The 20602-nt window shown below is 41.5% G+C and overlaps 1 protein-coding gene across 5 annotated transcripts in view; it reads right to left on the minus strand.

Moving 5' to 3' along the window:
• The window catches only part of PAN3 (Poly(A) specific ribonuclease subunit PAN3), a 224852-nt gene that overhangs the window by 161601 nt on the left and 42649 nt on the right, over positions 1-20602 (minus strand). For all 5 annotated transcript variants that reach the window (XR_011715398.1, XM_071684307.1, XM_071684306.1 and 2 more), the window contains 2 exons: positions 11143-11292; positions 6896-7463 (listed from right to left, as the gene is read on the minus strand). Coding sequence is in view for 4 of the 5 variants with exons in the window: in XM_071684307.1 (XP_071540408.1) it covers positions 6896-7463; positions 11143-11292 (718 nt within the window). In the remaining variant the exon portion in view is untranslated. The remainder of the gene's footprint in view (positions 1-6895; positions 7464-11142; positions 11293-20602) is intronic.

The raw sequence follows: 20602 nt of genomic DNA on the forward strand, positions 1-20602 counted from the left end.
TGGTGAGGTGCCTGAGGATTGGCGGAATGCTTGCATAGTGCCATTGTACAAAGGCAAAGGGGATAAAAGTGAGTGCTCAAATTACAGAGGTATAAGTTTGTTGAGTATTCCTGGGAAATTATATAGGAGGTTATTGATTGAGAGGGTGAAGGCTTGTCAGAGCATCAGATTGGGGAAGAGGAGTGTGGTTTCAGAAGCGGTAGAGGATGTGTGGATCAGGTGTTTGCTTTGAAGAATGTTTGTGAGAAATACTTAGAAAAGCAAATCGATTTGTATGTAGCATTTATGGATCTGGAGAAGGCATATGAGAGAGTTGATAGAGATGCTCTGGGGAAGGTATTAAGAATATATGGTGTGGGGGCAAGTTGTTAGAAGCAGTGAAAAGTTTTTATCGAGGATGTAAGGCATGTGTACGTGTAGGAAGAGAGGAAAGTGATTGGTTCTCAGTGAATGTAGGTTTGCGGCAGTGGTGTGTGATGTCTCCATGGCTGTTTAATTTGCTTATGGATGGGATTGTTAGGGAGGTGAATGCAAGAGTTTTGGAAAGAGGGGCAAGTATGCAGTCTGTCTGTTGTGGATGAGAGAGCTTGGGAAGTGAGTCAGTTGTTGTTCGCTGATGATACAGCGCTGGTGGCAGATTCATGTGAGAAACTGCAGAAGCTGGTGACTGAGTTTGGTTAAGTATATGAAAGAAGAAAGCCGAGAGTAAATGTGAATAAGAGCAAGGTTATTCAGGTACAGTAGGGTTGAGGGACAAGTCAATTGGGAGGTAAGTTTGAATGGAGAAAAACTGGAGGAAGTTAAGTGTTTTAGATATCTGGGAGTGGATTTGGCAGCAGATGGAACCATGGAAGCAGAAGTGAATCATAGGGTGGGGGAGGGGGCGAAAGTTCTGGGAGCATTGAAGAATGTGTGGAAGTCGAGAACATTATCTCGGGAAGCAAAATTGGGTATGTTTGAATGAATAGTGGTTCCAACAATGTTATATGGTTGTGAGGCGTGCGATATAGATAGAGTTGTGCAGAGGAGGGTGGATGTGCTGGAAATGAGATGTTTGAGGACTATATGTGGTGTGAGGTGGTTTGATCGAGTAAGTAATGAAAGACTAAGAGAGATGTGTGGTAATAAAAAGAATGTGGTTGAGAGAGCAGAAGAGGGTGTTCTGAAATGGTTTGGTCACATGGAGAGAATAAGTGAAGAAAGATTGACCAAGAGGATATATGTGTCAGAGGTGGAGGGAACGAGAAGTGGGAGACCAAATTGGAGGTGGAAAGATGGAGTGAAAAAGATTTTGAGTGATCAGGGCCTGAATATGCAGGAGGGTGAAAGGCATACAAGGAATAGAGTGAATTGGAACGATCTGGTATACCGGGGTCGACGTGCTGACAATGGATCGAACCAGGGCATATGAAGCGTCTGGGGTAAACTATGGAAAGTTCTGTGGGGCCTGGATGTGGAGAGCTGTGGTTTTGGTGCATTATTACATGACAGCTAGAGACTGAGTGTGAACGAATGTGGCCTTTGTTGTCTTTTCCTAGCACTACCTCATACACATGAAGGGGGAGGGGTTTTCTAATTCCATGTGTGGCAGGGTGGCAATGGAAATGAATAAAGGCAGACAGTATGAATTATGTACATGTGTATATATGTATATGTCTGTGTATGTATATATATGTATACGTTGAGATGTATAGGTATGTATATTTGCGTGTGTGGACGAATATTTATTTACAAGGGTATGTGGGTGGGTTGGGCCATTCTTTCATCTGTTTCCTTGAACTACCTCGCTAACGCGGGAGAAAAAAAAAAAAAAAAAAAATAAAATAATAATAATTTTAAACCAGGTATTCCCAATCACCAGTCTTTTTTCGGCACATAAATCCATAAGTTCTTCACCATTTCCATTTACAACACTGAACACCCCATGTACACCAATCATACCCTCAACTGTCACATTACTCACCTTTGCATTTAAACCACCCATCATTAAAACCTGGTCTCGTGCATCAAAACTGCTGACACACTTACTCAGCTGCTCCTACAACATTTGCCTCTCATGATCTTTCTTCTAATGACCAGGTGCATAGGCACCAATAATCACATATTCACCATTTACCGCATTATCGACGTAGTGTTAAGAATAAAGGATTGAGACTATAAGGGAAAATCCTCACTTGCCCTCCTCCTTTGTTCCTTCTTTAAGAAAAGTAAAAACTGGAGAGGAGGATTTCTCTCACCCCGCTCCCTCCCCTTAGCCGCCTTTTACAACATGAAGGGAACACGTGGAAAGTATTCTTTCTCCCCTATCCCCAGAGATATACAAAGAGTGTGGTTGAAGGAGCAGTAGCAGGTGTGTTGAAATGGTTTGGACATTTGGAGAGAATTAGTGATGAAAGGTTGACACAGAGGTTATATGCATCAGAGGTGGAGGGAAGAAGTGGGAGACCAAACTGGAGGTGGAAGGAAGGAGTGAAAAAGATTTTGAGTGATTGGGGCCTGAACACACAGGACAGTGAAAGGTGTATAAGTAACAGAGTGAACTAGAACGATGTGGTATACCGGAGTTGACGTGCTGTCAATGTTGGGGTGAAGAAAGTGGTGAGAGTAAGTGAGCTTTGAAAGGAGACTTGTGTGAGGAAGTACCAGGAGAGACTGAGTGCAGAACGGAAAAAGGTGAGAGCAAATGATGTTAGGGGAGTGGGGGAGGAATTGGATGTATTTAGGGAAGCAGTGATGGTTTGCACAAAAGATGCATGCGGCATAAGAAAGGTGGGAGGTGGGCAGATTAGAAAGGGTAGTGAAAGGTGGGATGAAGAAATAAGATTGTTAGCGAAAGAGAAGAGAGAGGCGTGGACGATTTTTGCAGGGAAGTAGTGCGAATGATTGGGAGATGTATACAAGAAAGAGGCAAGAGGTCAAGAGAAAAGTGTAAGAGCTGAAAAAGAGGGCAAATGAGAGTTGAGGTTAAAGAGTATCATTAAATCTTAGGGAGAATAAAAAGAAGTTTTGGAAGGAGGTAAATAAAGTGCGTAAGACAAGAGAACAAATGGGAACATTGGTGAAGGGGTAAATGGGGAGGTAATAACAAGTAATGGTGATGTGAGGAGATGGAGTGAGTATTTTGAAGGTTTGTTGAATGTATTTGATGATAGAGTGGCAGATATAGGGTGTTTTGGTCGAGGTGGTGTGCAAAGTGAGAGGGTCAGGGAAAATGGTTTGGTATACAGAGAAGAGGAAGTGAAAGCTTTGCAGAGGATGAAAGCCAGCAAGGTGGTGGATTTCGATGGTAATGCAGTGGAATTTATTAAAAAAGGGGGTGACTGTGTTGTTGACTGGTTGGGGAGGATATTCAATGTTTGCATGGATCATGGTGAAGTGCCTCAGGATTGGCAGAATGCATGCATAGTGTCATTGTACAAAGGCAAAGGGGATAAAGGTGAGTGTTCAAATTACAGAGGTATAAGTTTGTTGAGCTGGTAACTGAGTTTGGTAAAGTGTGTGAAAGAAGAAAGCCGAGAGTAAATGTGAATAAGAGCAAGGTTATTAGGTACAGTAGGGTTGAGGGACAAGTCAATTGGGAGGTAAGTTTGAATGGAGAAAAACTGGAGGAAGTGAAGTGTTTTAGATATCGGGGAGTGGATTTGGCAGCGGATGGAACCATGGATGCGGAAGTGAATCAGGGTGGGGGAGGGGACGAAAGTTCTGGGAGCATTGAAGAATGTGTGGAAGTCGAGAACATTATCTCAGAAAGCAAAAATGGGTATGTTTGAAGGAATAGTGGTTCCAACAATGTTATATGGTTGTGAGGCGTGCGATATAGATAGAGTTGTCCGGAGGAGGGTGGATGTGCTGTAAATGAGATGTTTGAGGACAATATGTGGTGTGAGGTGGTTTGACTGAGTAAGTAATAATAGGGTAAGAGAGATGTGTGGTAATAAAATGAGTGTGGTTGAGAGAGCAGAAGAGGGTGTTTTGAAATGGTTTGGTCACATGGAGAGAATGAGTGAGGAAAGATTGACCAAGAGGATATATGTGTCAGAGGTGGAGGGAACGAGGAGAAGTGGAGACCAAATTGGAGGTGGAAAGATGGGATGAAAAAGATTTCGAGTGATTGGGGCCTGAACATGCAGGAGGGTGAAAGGCGTGCAAGGAATAGAGTGAATTGGAACAATGTGGTATGCTGGGGTCAACGTGATGTCAATGGATTGAACCAGGGCATGTGAAGCGTCTGGGGTAAAATATGGAAAGTTCTGTGGGGCCTGGATGTGGAAAGGGAGCTGTGGTTTCGGTGCATTATACATGACAGCTAGAGACTGAGTGTGAACGAATGTGGCCTTTGTTGTCTTTTCCTAGCACTACCTCACACACATGAGGGGGTAGAGGGTTGTTATTTCATGTGTGGCGGGGTGGCGATGGGAATGAATAAAGGTAGACAGTACGAATTATGTACATGTGTATATATGTATATGTCTGTGTGTATATATATGTGTACGTTGAGATGTACAGGTGTGTATATTTGCGTGTGTGGACGTGTATGTATAAACATGTGTATGTGTGTGGGTTGGGCCATTCTTTCTTCTGTTTCCTTGCTCTACCTCGCTAAGGCGGGAGACAGCGATAAAGTAAAATAAAAATGAACAAAAAAAGTTTGTTGAGTATTCCTGGGAAATCATATGGGAGGGTATTAATTGAGAGGGTGAAGGCATGTACAGAGCATCAGATTGGGGAAGAACAATGTGGTTTAAGAAATGGTAGAGGATGTGAGGATCAGGTGTTTGCTTTGAAGAATGTATGTGAGAAATACTTAGAAAGCAAATGGATTTGTATGTAGCATTTATGGATCTGGAGAAGGCATATGTTAGAGTTGATAGAGATGCTTTGTGGAAGGGATTAAAAGTATATAGTGTGGGAGGTAAGTTGCAAGAAGCATTGAAATGTTTTTATGGCATGTGTACGAGTAAGAAGAAAGGAAGTGATTGGTTCCCATTGAAAGTTGGTTTGTGGCAGGGGTGCGTGATGTCTCCATAGTTGTTTAATTTGTTTATGGATGAGGTTGTTAGGGAGGTGAATGCATGAGTTTTGGAGAGAGGGGCAAGCATGCAGTCTGTTCTGGATGAGAGGGCTTGGGAAGTGAGTCAATTGTTGTTCACTGATGATACAGTGCTGGTGGCTGATTCAGGTGAGAAACTACATAAGTTGGTGACTGAGTTTGGTAAAGTGTGTGAAAGAAGAAAGCTGAGAGGAAATGTGAATAAGAGTAAGGTTATTAGGTTCAGTAGGGTTGAGGGACAAGTTAATTGGGAGGTAAGTTTAAATGGAGAAAAAATGGAAGAAGTTAAGTGTTTTAGATTTCTGGGAGTGGACTTAGCAATGAATGGAACCATGGAAGCAGAAGAGAGTCACAGGGTGGGGGAGGGGGCAAAGGTCCTGGGAGCGTTGAAGAATGTGTGGAAGGCGAGAATGTTATCTTGGAGAGTAAAAATCGGTATGTTTGAAGGAATAGTGGTTCCAACAATGTTATATGGTTGCAAGGCATGGACTACAGAGAAGGTTGTGCGGAGGAGGGTGGATGTGTTGGAAATTAAATGTTTGAGGAAAATATGTGGTGTGAGGTGGTTTGACTGAGTAAGTATTGAAGGGGTAAGAGAGATGTGTAGCAATAAAAAGTGTGTGATTGAGAAAGCATAAGAGGGTGTGTTGAAATAAGAGAGATGACAACAAAATTAGGGAAAAGGCAGGCAGAGATAGAGTGTGGCAGTGAAATATGATGGTTAATGGCAAGCATGTCTGCAGATGATACTGTGTTGCTTGCTGAGAGCAAAGAGGAGTTGCAGAAGGTTGTAAGTGTGTTTTAAGATGAGTGCAAGTGGAGGAAATTGAAGGTAAATGTACACTAAGGTAAAGTAATGGTGTCTGAAAGGAAATGGAGTGAAAATATAGATTTTGTAAAACCATACAGAGTGAATGAAGAAAGTGTACTAAATTGTGCTCTGGATAGGGGGGGGGGGAAGACTGGAAGAAAAGAGGGAATTTAAATATCTGGGAGCTGTCTTGGGTAAGTGTGCTGATATGGAAGGAGAGATAAGGGAGAGAACAGTAAAGGGTAGAAGTGTCATTAGGTCAATTAGTAGAATAATAAAGGGGAGAGGTTTAAGTATGGAGGTGAAGAGATGATTAGGGGAGAGCACAGTCCTCCCAACCCTGACCTATGGAGCTGAAACATGGACACTGAATGAGTCAAAGAGGTCAAGAATCCAGTTTGTGAAACAAGCTATCTGAGAAGAGCATGTGGTGTGACTATATGGAATGAAGAAAGAAATGAGAGGGTGTATGAGAGATGTGATATGGCAAGGAATGCAAAGGGAATGAATTATGAAGTAGAATGGGTGAAATGTAATACTTATAGGTGGTTTGGGCATGTGGAAAGAAAGCAAGACTGGGAGTTTACAAGAGGAGTGTATGATAGTATAATTAAAGGTGTTGGTGTGAGTGAAAGACCAGCCTATAACATGGGCAAATATGGTGGAAGAATACTGGAAGGAGAGAAACAGAAGAAGAATGCATGAAGGGTGTACATGAGGGAGGTATGTATGGACAGGGATAAGTGGAGACTTTTGCTGTGGCCAACCCTTGACTGGAGTTCCAGGTGGGAATGGTCATCAGAAACATAGACAGACAGATGCGAATGGATGTGTTTTCTTCATCTGTTTCCTGGTGCCACCTTTCTAACACAGAAAATGGCAACCAAGTATGAAGGAAAAATATACATACATCCTGTTTTTGTAGACTGTATGTCTGGATGTTATTCCAAGTTATTATCACTTCTGTAACCATTATCATGACATCTACTATCTACAAACTATTGAAAGTACATCTTAGTAATTACCCAACTCACCAGGATATTGTTCAATGTCAACATGCGCTAAAGCTAAAGCATGTCTTTCCAGTATTTCATGCCGAAGATCATCTCCCATAAAGAAGTGTGGAGCATTATTTGGTGCCCTCAGGTGGTGGACATGGGCAGGCGTGGGTGGTAAAATGTGGTAAGGTGGGAACACCAGAGCAGGCTGGGGACCAGATGTAAAAGTTGCAGGAGGTGCTGTTGTTCCTGCTGCTCCAAAAGCTGGCTGATCTTGAGCAGTAAAAAAATATGTTGTTCCTCCTACATTCTCCTGGTAGGTGGACAAGTTGGAAGCATTACTATTGTCCTCTCCACCAATACTCTGTGGAGAACATCGTCCTCTACTAGGAGAATCCTGAGGTGATATTGGTCGCTGAGGGGACGCTACTGTTGCTGCCGGTGAGGAACGTGTCATGGGAGTAAAACCTAAAGAGGATGGAGTGGACAGGCTAGGTGAGCCAAGGCCTGAGAAGGAGTGGAAGGATGGTGTGGAGGATGAATGAGCCAAACCCCCACCTCCACCTGACCCTGGGACAAACTCTGCTATGCTGCCCACAGATGGCTGAAATAAAGGAAAGTCTCATTGAATAATGATATCTTACAATCAGGAAGCACTTAAACCTTTATACTTATCATGAATATATCTATGTAACTCATATACTTTTCATACAATCTGCACTCAATGCTCACAAAGAGATTCTCAAGTATTGGGGCAAGAGGAACCTATGCCTGAGCAACCAATCTTTTCCCCAACAGTAACTTACAAGATAAGTCACCAGCAATACTTAGAAAGCACTTGTTTTTCATAACAACATACTGAGAGCAATTGCAGCTTTTCAATCATCTTGTTATGGTCAACCATAAATGATAAAGGCATACTGAATTACCTTGTCTGTCATACCATATATCTGTATGCTACATGCACACCATCACAGACTACAGTTAAGTTAGGAATTTTGGTAAAATTTCTTAATATTAGCAACAGTAAGCAACTACATCCTTGACACTTCTTTACTTTTACAAAAACTCTATTTTCTTCTACTTTATGATTTAAGATTCAACTTTGAATATCTATCCTACAGCTGTACACTGGATTATAAACAAATCATTTTGGATTCCTCATTGTTTGAATGGCATTTAACTTTCTAAATTTCATATTTGTTATTATTCATTTAAATGGCCTTGCATCTAGGCTAATTTCCCTTATATGTGATAAAAGGTTCCAATAAAATACTGTAAGTTTCTTTACTAAATACCAAATATGCACCTGGTTTATTAGCTCCAATTTGTTTTTGCATTTTAATTCTGGCTTAAAAATTAAAATGTTTTCTCATACAACTGTCAACATCTTCCACTCCATTTCAATCTGCAATGAATCAACAGCAACAGTCTCATGCATCATTCATATATATCCATAATATATAAATGTGGCACAATACTGTGAACCAAATCTACACTTCTAAACATGCTTCATAATTTTTTTCATACTTGATCACCATTTCCCATGTCAGCAAGGGAGTAACAGGAACAGAGTAAGAAAGGTAACATTTCATCGAATTCATTCTCTAGCTGTTGTGAGTAATGCATCAAAACCACAGCTTCCCATCCACAACTGGGTCCCAAGACCTTTCCATGGTTTAATCTGCCTGCTTTACAAGCCCTGGTTCAGTCCACTGACAACACATAGATTCCTGTATACCAAATTGTTCCAGTTCACTCCATCCTGTGAATGTCTTTCGTCATTCGGCACATTCAGGCCCTGAACACTCAAAATCTTTTTCACTCTAACCTTCCATCTCCAATTTGGTCCCTCCACTTTTAACACATACTCTTTTGGTTAACCTTTCCTTACTCAATTTCTCCTAATGTCCAACCCAATTTACCTGATTGCAGCAGGTGTGTGTGATGTCACCATGTCTGTTTAATTTGTTTATGGATTGGGTGGTGAGGAAGATAGATACGAAAGTCTTGGAGAGAGGGGTGAATATGTTATCTGTTGGGTATGAGAAGGCCTAGGCAATGAGAAAGTTGTCTGCTGATGATACAGTACTGGTGTCAGATTCAAGTGAGAGACAGCAGAAGCTGATGACTAAGTTTAGAAGTGTGTTAAAGGAGGAAGTTTAGAGTAAATAAGAATAAAAGCAAGGTCATTAAGTTCAGCAAGGTTTAGGGACAGGTTAGTTGGGGGTGTGACTTGTAATGGAGAAAAATTGGAGGAATGAAGTGTTTTAGATACCTGGACGTGGCAACAAATGGAAGCAGAAGTGAGTCACAGGGTGGGTGAAGTGGCAAAGGTTCTAGAAGAGGTGACATTATCAGGGAAGATTAAAAGTGATAGGTTTCAAGGTATAGTAGTCCCAACAATATCATATGGATGCAAGGCATGGACTGTAGATAAGGATATGCAGATTAGGATGGATGTGCTGGAAATGAGATGTCTGGGGACAATATGTGGTGTGAGATGGTTTGATTGAGTAAGTAATGAAAGGGTGAAAGAACCAATCACTTTCCTCTCTTCCTACTCACACACATGCCTTACACCCTTGGTAAAAACTTTTCACTGCTTCTAGCAACTTACCTCCCACACCATATAATCTTAAAACCTTCCACAAAGCAAATTTATCAACCCTATCATATGCCTTCTCCAGATCCATAAATGCTACATACAAATCCATCTGTTTTTCTAAGTATTTCTCACACATTCTTCAAAGCAAACACCTGATCCACACATCCTCTACCACTTCTGAAACCACAGTGCTCTTCCCCAATCTGATGCTCTGTATATGCCTTTACCCTCTCGATCAATACTCTCCCATATAATTTCCCAGGAATACTCAACAAATTTAAGCCTCTGTATTTTGAACTCTCACCCTCATTACCTTTGCCTTTGTACAATGGCACTATGCATGCATTCTGCCAATCCTCAGGCACTTCACCATGATCCATACATATACTGAATATCCTTAACAACCAATCAACACAGTCACCCTCCTTTTTTAATAAATTCCACTGCAATACCATCCAAACCCACCACCTTGCCAGCTTGCATCTGCAAAGCTTTCATTGCCTCTTCTCTGTTTACCAAACCATTCTCCCTGACCCTCTCACTTCACACACCACCCCAACCAAAACATCCAATGTCTGCCACTCTATCATCAAACACATTCAACAAAACTTCAAAATACTCACTCCATCTCCTCATTTCATCACTGAATATGTAGATAAATAATAGTTAATGCATTAGATAAGAACCTGCTGAAGAGAACTATTTAGAAAAAAATACCTCATACTTCCATTTCATCCAGTCATACCACATGCTCCTCTTGAATAATTCATTTCCACAACCTGGATGCTTGACCTCTGTGACTCATCCCATGTCCATGTTACAGCTGCATAGGTCAGGATCTGGAAGACTATGCTGTCCCTTAATCCTTCATACACTTTTATACTTGTACCTCTACCCTACATTAATCTGAACTGCTCCCCACCTTATATCTTCTTCCATATCACTAGACTTACTCAAAATAGCTCCCATATACTTAAATTCTATCACCTCTTTCAGTCTTTCTCCCTACATATCTGCATCTCAGTTTTGTACACTTTCTTCCCTCAGTCTACAGATCTTTACAAATTCTATACTTTCACTCTCTTTCCTTTCAAACACCATTACTTTACAATTACTTGCAATTACCTTCAATTGCCTACACTTACACACATAAAACACACTTATAACCTGCAACCCCTCTTCACTCTGCAAACAACACAATGTCATCAGCAAACAGCATTCATCACATCTCACCACCACATCCCATCTCTATTTAACATGATTCAATACGGTGCAAACCTTCTTGGTACCAATTTCACAGTATATTGTGACACTCCTGTTTGGCTTTACATACAGACATAAATCACAGTAACAGTATGCACACTTTAAACAGTTTTGGAACATCTTGCTACCCAAAGCATTCAATGCTTCATATATAAAATAAGAGCTTTCACTGTCTAGAACTGAAATAATCAGTTCTGAAATTAATGATTTACTCATTTTCTATCTCTCTATCTATAACTCTGATGCCCATTTCCTCTTAGAACTACCTCAAGGGGGGTTGCCGGGCAAAAGAGTTTCCATAACTGGTGAACTCTAATGCTGCTTCTAACCTTTAGTGCCTCACCCTTAACAGGCCATTGGCAGAAAGCAACTCTAGTCAAAATACTAAAAATCACAAGGTCTTTTCACTCACCACACTAACTTTCCTTGTACCAACACCATCAAGGCTCAAGGCAGCAACACTCTTTGTAAGATTTTGTTGTTGCTGCTGTTCCTGTTGTTGTTGTTTCTGTTGTTGCTGCTGCTGCTGTTGCTGTGTTGATGTAGCCAGCTGCTGGCGATTCTGAAATATTAAAATTATAGCAGATAATCAAAAGATAGTTGTATTTCACTCTTCTTGTTTTACAGTAAATAAGCCATATTTCACTGCTGCCATGGGCCATCTTCAAATGAGTAGCCTGATAGTTCAAAGCAAAGTGATTGCAAGTTTAAACTGAGCATCTTCAGTGGCAAATTGTATGAAATATATTCATAACCTGTGCTCACTCAATGACATATGTTTTGACATGTACTTAAACTTTCATGCACATAAGTCCCAACCTATGTGGATGCTATAAGCACATAAATGTACACCTTGGGTATACACCATATGTGAAACACAAATCTAATGTAAAAAGAATCATTGCCATAATCTTAGCTAGTACACTAAGTTCTACAGTTATAAAATCCACAAACCTGTTATGTATTCTTCATTACTGTACTTAGAAATGAACTGTGGAGAGAAAAGCCTGCTGTCTTAATGACACATCATTCTCAAGGAGAATATAAAGATTTACTTATCTCTAAACCATTGCATGGAAAAAACATATTCAGAAACTTTAAAAAAAAATCAAATAAATCAAAAATGAATCATAAACAGATGGAAAACACTGCCAGGCTTATGCTTTAACCTGCAAACATATATCCTTACTAGACTGAAAGCCCGTAAGGACTTTGTAACTACATTCAGTTTAAGAGTAGCAATTCAGTAGGAAACATCAGAAAAAGGGATAAATGCAAAGGGCCTAAGTATGTTCAATCTATTACCAGGAAAGATAAGGAATAACTTGAGAAAAAAACCTGGACTTCATTACAGAAAAACTAAACGTCTTTACATAAGATTTACCAAGACAAAAACACTTGTATAATGAAACAAAATTACTTCCAATGCAATTTCATTTCAGCATTTTCTGCACTCAGTTCTTCGCGGCAGCACTAAACCCCTATACCCAAAATAATCTCCAGTCATTACCTGGTGAAGCCTTTAAAAGTCTTCAACCCCCATATCTCAGGCAGGGCACAGGAGGATGAGTTGGGTCAATGGTCAATTGAGGTTTAGGAAGTCGCAGCCCACAGGCCAATGTAGCCTCCACAGCCTGGTTGGCACACTTTTTTCATACTTTTTCAGGGTACTCTTAAACTTCTCCACTGCATACCCCATAGTGTTTGTGATGATTGGAAACAATCAGGCAAGTATGACTGCAGGACTATGATGAAGAGTTTATAGCCCCAGATAATCAAGTTCTATTTTTTATTATTATTATTATACTTTGTCGCTGTCTCCCGTGTTTGCGAGGTAGCGCAAGGAAACAGACGAAAGAAATGGCCCAACCCCCCCCCCATACACATGTATATACATACGTCCACACACGCAAATATACATACCTACACAGCTTTCCATGGTTTACCCCAGACGCTTCACATGCCTTGATTCAATCCACTGACAGCACGTCAACCCCGGTATACCACATCGCTCCAATTCACTCTATTCCTTGCCCTCCTTTCACCCTCCTGCATGTTCAGGCCCCGATCACACAAAATCTTTTTCACTCCATCTTTCCACCTCCAATTTGGTCTCCCTCTTCTCCTTGTTCCCTCCACCTCCGACACATATATCCTCTTGGTCAATCTTTCCTCACTCATCCTCTCCATGTGCCCAAACCACTTCAAAACACCCTCTTCTGCTCTCTCAACCACGCTCTTTTTATTTCCACACATCTCTCTTACCCTTACGTTACTCACTCGATCAAACCACCTCACACCACACATTGTCCTCAAACATCTCATTTCCAGCACATCCATCCTCCTGCGCACAACTCTATCCATAGCCCACGCCTCGCAACCATACAACATTGTTGGAACCACTATTCCTTCAAACATACCCATTTTTGCTTTCCGAGATAATGTTCTCGACTTCCACACATTCTTCAAGGCCCCCAGGATTTTCGCCCCCTCCCCCACCCTATGATCCACTTCCGCTTCCATGGTTCCATCCGCTGCCAGATCCACTCCCAGATATCTAAAACACTTCACTTCCTCCAGTTCTATTTTATTGTGCATATAACACATTTAGATTTCAGGAGTAGTATTTCAAGGGTTTTCTATGCCTGTCATGTTGAAGAGTTTATGGTCCCAGATGTTTGAGTTCTTTTTTATTGTGCATAAAACACATTTAGATTTCAGAGGTAGAATTTTTATGTACCTGTCATGCCAAGAGGAAGTTATCTCCAAGAGTAAGTTAGGGACCATGTATTCTAGGATTTTCTAGGTACAGACAATATAGCTCCCCCATCTGCACTCCAAGGGGTACAGCCTCACTTAAAAAAAAAAAAACTTGCATCAGACTTAAGTTAACTATACTCAGAGATTGTTCCCTCTCCCAAAAATCATGACAATGATATATAAGCTGTATTGACTCAAGAACCAAACAGCTTCCCTCCCAACCTGTTTTAAACTTTACTGTGCTTGGTATATATATTCATCTGAAATTACAAGGATGTGTCACACTTTCTTCTCATCATTTTGAATAATACCTTATCTACCCATCTATATCTGTGACAACCACTGACAATATAGCTCTCCCATCTACACTCCAGGGGGTACAGCCTCACTTAAAAAAAAAAAAAAAGGCTTGCATCAGACTTAAGTTAACTATACTCAGAGATTGCCCCCTCTCCCAAAAATCATGACAATGATATATAAGCTGTATTGGCTCAAGAACCAAACAGCTTCCCTTCCAACCTGTTTTAAACTTCACTGTGCTTGGTACATATATTCATCTGAAATTACATGGATGTGTTACACTTTTTTATCATCATTTTGAATAATACCTTACCTACCCACCTATATCTGTGACAACCATTCCAGCCATGACCTCCCATCAAGGGGGTGACCATGGCAAAGAGAGTCTCCATGTATCCCTGTCCTCACATGCCTCTTGCATACACCATTCCACATATTCTTCATCCCTTTCTCTGCCTTCAGCACTCTTCCACACTGTTTTCCCATGTCACAGGTGGTATTCCTCTCACACCAATCCCTTTAATCATACTATCATAAACTCTCCTTGTGAACTCTCCATTTTGCATTCTTTCCACATGCCCAAACCACCTCTAAGTATTATGTCATCCATTCACCATCTATCCCAGCACTTACATGCCTCCCTCACATACGCCATTCCATGCAGTCTTCCATTATTTCTCTTCCTTCAGCACTCTTTCAATCTATTTTCCAATGTCACAAGTGTCCTACCTCTCACACCAATCCATTTAATCGTACTATCACGCACCCTCCTTGTCTTGCATTCTTTCCACATGCCCAAACCATCTCAAAGTACTATGTTTCACCCACTCTACCACTCCACAGTTCATTCCATATGGATTTCCTGCCATAACAAAGCTCTCATACATCCCCTCATTTCTTTCTTCATTCCATTTAGTCATACCATATTTTCCACTTAAATAGCCCATTTTCACTGCCTGGATTAAGACTTGACCTCTGACATTCCATGTCCACGTTTAGCTGCACATCAGTGTCAAGAGGACTATGCTGTCCCTTAATCCTTTCTTCACTTCCATACTTACACTTCAACTCTTTGTAATAAGTGCCATTTCAAAGTGGCTTTAAGGTAAAAAGGCAGAGATTGAGAGAAACAGCTATCATTATTGTTCCAACAATACACAATTGCACCTTAATCCCTTGCATCATGACAAGTCCTTTTAAAAGGATTTATCTATTTATTTATTTTGCTTTGTCGTTGTCTTCCGCATTAGTGAGGTAGCGCAAGGAAACAGACGAAAGAATGTCCCAACCCACCCACGTACACATGTATAAACATACGCGTCCACACACACAAATATACATACCTATACATTTCAACATATACATATATATACACACATAGACATATACATATATACACATGTACATAATCTATACTGTCTGCCTTTATTCATTCCCATTGCCACCCTAACACACATGAAATAACACCCCTCTCCTCCTGCATTTGCACGAGGTAGCACTAGAAAAAGACAACAAAGGCCACTTTTGTTCACACTCAAGTCTCTAGCTGTCAAGTATAATGCACTGAAACCACAGCTCCCTTTCCACATCCAGGCCCCACACAACTTTCCATGGTTTACCCCAGATGCTTCACATGCCCTGGTTCAATCCAATGACAGCACATCGACCCCAGTATACCACATCGTTCCAATTCACTCTATTCCTTGCACGCCTTACACCCTCCTGCATGTTCAGGCCACGATCACTCAAAATCTTTTTTACTCCATCTTTCCACCTCCAATTTGGTCTCCCACTTCTCCTCATTCCCTCCACCTCTGACACATATATCCTCTTGGTCAATCTTTCCTCACTCATTCTCTCCACGTGACCAAACCATTTCAAAACACCCTCTTCTGCTTTCTTAACCACGCTCTTTTTATTACCACACATCTCTCTTACCCTATCATTACTTACTCGATCAAACCACCTCACACCACATATTGTCCTCAAACATCTCATTTCTAGCACATCCACCCTCCTCCGCACAACTCTATCTATAGCCCACGCCTCGCAACCATATAACATTAATGGAACCACTATTCCTTCAAACATACCCAATTTTGCTTTCCGAGATAATGTTCTCGGCTTCCACACATTCTTCAATGCTCCCAGAACTTTCACCCCCTCCCCCACCATATGATTCACTTCCACTTCCATGGTTCCATCCGCTGCCAAATCCACTTACAGATATCTAAAACACTTCACTTCCTCCAGTTTTTCTCCATTCAAACTTACCTCCCAATTGACTTGTCCCTCAACCCTACTGTACCTAATAACCTTGCTCTTATTCACACTTACTCTCAGCTTTCTTCTTTTACACATTTTACCAAACTCAGTCATCAGCTTCTGCAGTTTCTCACATGAATCAGCCACCAGCGCTGTATCATCAGCGAACAACAACTGACTCACTTCCCAAGCTCTCTCATCCACAACAGACTGCATACTTGCCCTTCTTTCCAAAACTCTTGCATTCACCTCCCTAACAACCCCATCCATAAACAAATCAAACAACCATGGAGACATCACGTGCCCCTGCTGCAAACCAACATTCACTGAGAACCAATCACTTTCCTCTCTTCCTACATGTACACATGCCTTACATCCTCGATAAAAACTTTTCACTGCTTCTAACAACTTGCCCCCCACACCATATATTCTTAATACCTTCCACAGAGCATCTCTATCAACTCTTATCATATGCCTTCTCCAGATCCATAAATGCTACATACAAATCCATTTGCTCTTCTAAGTATTTCTCACATACATTCTTCAAAGCAAACGCCTGATCCACACATCCTCTACCACTTCTGAAACCACACTGCTCTTCCCCAATCTGATGCTCTGCACATGCCTTCACCCTCTCAATCAATACCCTCCCATATAATTTCACAGGAATACTCAAAAAACTTATACCTCTGTAATTTGAGCACTCACTTTTATCCCCTTTGCCTTTGTACAATGGCGTACAATGGCACTATGCAAGCATTCCGCCAATCCTCAGGCACCTCACCATCAGTCATACTTACATTAAATAACCATACCAACCAGTCAACAATACAGTCACCCCTTTTTTTAATAAATTCCATTCCATACCATCCAAACCCCCGCTGCCTTACCAGCTTTCATCTTCCACAGAGCTTTTACTACCTCTCCTGTGTTTCCCAAATCATTCTCGCTAACCCTCTCACTTTACACACCACCTTGACCAAAACACCCTATATCTGCCACTCTATCATCAAACACATTCAACAAACCTTCAAAATACTCCATCTCCTTCTCACATCACCACTACTTGTTATCACCTCTCCATTAGCCCCCTTCACTGAAGTTCCCATTTGTTCCCTTGTCTTACTCACTTTATTTACCTCCTTCCAAAACACCTTTTTATTCTCCCTAAAATCTAATGATACTCTCTCATCCCAAATCTCATTTGCCCTCTTTTTCACCTCTTGCACCTTTCTCTTGACCTCCTGCCTCTTTCTTTTATACATCTCCCACTCATTTGCATTATTTCCCTGCAAAAATCGTCCAAATGCCTCTCTCTTCTCTTTCACTAATAATCTTACTTCTTCATCCCACCACTCACTACCCTTTCTAATCTGCCCACCTCCCATGCTTCTCATGCAACAAGCATCTTTTGCGCAAGCCATCACTGCTTCCCTAAATACATCCCATTCCTCCCCCACTCCCCTTACCTCCTTTGCTCTCACCTTTTTCCATTCTGTACTCAGTCTCTCCTAGTACTTCCTGACACAAGTCTCCTTCCCAAACTCACTCACTCTAACCACTCTCTTCACCCAACATTCTCTCTTCTTTTCTGAAAACCTCAACAAATCTTCACCTTCGCCTCCACAAGATAATGATCAGACATCCCTCCAGTTGCACCTCTCAGCACATTAACATCCAAAAGTCTCTCTTTCATGCGCCTATCAATTAACATGTAATCCAATAAAACTCTCTGGCCATCTCTCCTATTTACATACATATACTTCCTATATACTTATGTATATCTCTCTTTTTAAACCAGGTATTCCCAATCACCAGTCCTTTTTCAGCACATAAATCTACAAGCTCTTCACCATTTCCATAAACAACACTGAACACCCCATGTACACCAATTATTCCCTCAACTGCCACATTACTCATCTTTGCATTCAAATCACCCATCACAATAACCTGGTCTCATGCATCAAAACTACTAACACACTGACTCAGCTGCTCCCAAAACACTTGCCTCTCATGATCTTTCTTCTCATGCCCAGGTGCATATGCACCAATAATCACCCATCTCTCTCCATCCACTTTCAGTTTTACCCATATCAATTTAGAGTTTAATTTCTTACACTCTATCACATACTTCCACTACTCCTGTTTCAGGAGTAGTGCTACTCCTTCCCTTGCTCTTGTCCTCTCACTAACCCCTGACATTACTTCCAAGACATTCCCAAACCACTCTTCCCCTTTACCCTTGAGCTTCGTTTCACTCATAGAGCCAAAACATCCAGGTTCCTTTTCTCAAACATACTACCTATCTCTCCTTTTTTCTCATCTTGGTTACATCCACACACATTCAGACACCCCAATCTGAGCCTTCGAGGAGGATTAGCACTCCCCACGTGATTCCTTCTTCTGTTTCCCCTTTTAAAAAGTTAAAATACAAGGAGGGGAGGGTTTCCAGCCCCCCGCTCCTGTCCCCTTTAGTTGCCTTCTACGACACGTGAGGAGTGTGTGGGAAGTATTCTTTCTCCCCTATCCCCAGGTAATCATCTCATATTCCTTCTAAAATGAATATGATATAATTACCAGCTATAAAAGCAACAAATAATACAAATATGTCATTATTATTTTTTTTTTTATTATACTTTGTCGCTGTTTCCCGCGTTTGCGAGGTAGCGCAAGGAAACAGACGAAAGAAATGGCCCAACCCCCCCCCCATACACATGTATATACATACGTCCACACACGCAAATATACATACCTACACAGCTTTCCATGGTTTACCCCAGACGCTTCACATGCCTTGATTCAATCCACTGACAGCACGTCAACCCCGGTATACCACATCGCTCCAATTCACTCTATTCCTTGCCCTCCTTTCACCCTCCTGCATGTTCAGGCCCCGATCACACAAAATCTTTTTCACTCCATCTTTCCACCTCCAATTTGGTCTCCCTCTTCTCCTCGTTCCCTCCACCTCCGACACATATATCCTCTTGGTCAATCTTTCCTCACTCATTCTCTCCATGTGCCCAAACCACTTCAAAACACCCTCTTCTGCTCTCTCAACCATGCTCTTTTTATTTCCACACATCTCTCTTACCCTTCCGTTACTCACTCGATCAAACCACCTCACACCACACATTGTCCTCAAACATCTCATTTCCAGCACATCCATCCTCCTGCGCACAACTCTATCCATAGCCCACGCCTCGCAACCATACAACATTGTTGGAACCACTATTCCTTCAAACATACCCATTTTTGCTTTCCGAGATAATGTTCTCGACTTCCACACATTCTTCAAGGCCCCCAGAATTTTCGCCCCCTCCCCCACCCTATGATCCACTTCCGCTTCCATGGTTCCATCCGCTGACAGATCCACTCCCAGATATCTAAAACACTTCACTTCCTCCAGTTTTTCTCCATTCAAACTCACCTCCCAATTGACTTGACCCTCAACCCTACTGTGCCTAATAACCTTGCTCTTATTCACATTTACTCTTAACTTTCTTCTTCCACACACTACCAAACTCAGTCACCAGCTTCTGCAGTTTCTCACATGAATCAGCCACCAGCGCTGTATCATCAGCGAACAACAACTGACTCACTTCCCAAGCTCTCTCATCCCCAACAGACTTCATACTTGCCCCTCTTTCCAAAACTCTTGCATTTACCTCCCTAACAACCCCATCCATAAACAAATTAAACAGCCATGGAGACATCACACACCCCTGCCGCAAACCTACATTTACTGAGAACCAATCACTTTCCTCTCTTCCTACACGTACACATGCCTTACATCCTCGATAAAAACTTTTCACTGCTTCTAACAACTTGCCTCCCACACCATATATTCTTAATACCTTCCACAGAGCATCTCTATCAACTCTATCATATGCCTTCTCCAGATCCATAAATGCTACATACAAATCCATTTGCTTTTCTAAGTATTTCTCACATACATTCTTCAAAGCAAACACCTGATCCACACATCCTCTACCACTTCTGAAACCACAATGCTCTTCCCCAATCTGATGCTCTGTACATGCCTTCACCCTCAATCAATACCCTCCCATATAATTTACCAGGAATACTCAACAAACTTATACCTCTGTAATTTGAGCACTCACTCTTATCCCCTTTGCCTTTGTACAATGGCACTATGCACGCATTCCGCCAATCCTCAGGCACCTCACCATGAGTCATACATACATTAAATAACCTTACCAACCAGTCAACAATACAGTCACCCCCTTTTTTAATAAATTCCACTGCAATACCATCCAAACCTGCTGCCTTGCCGGCTTTCATCTTCGGCAAAGCTTTCACTACCTCTTCTCTGTTTACCAAATCATTTTCCCTAACCCTCTCACTTTGCACACCACCTCGACCAAAATATGTCGAAATATGTCATTTTTTTTTTTTTTTTTTTTTTTTATACTTTGTCGCTGTCTCCCGCGTTTGCGAGGTAGCGCAAGGAAACAGACGAAAGAAATGGCCCAACCCCCCCCCATACACATGTACATACACACGTCCACACACGCAAATATACA

The sequence above is a fragment of the Panulirus ornatus genome, chromosome 38 (assembly GCF_036320965.1).
Source record: "Panulirus ornatus isolate Po-2019 chromosome 38, ASM3632096v1, whole genome shotgun sequence".
Lineage (NCBI taxonomy): Eukaryota > Metazoa > Arthropoda > Malacostraca > Decapoda > Palinuridae > Panulirus > Panulirus ornatus.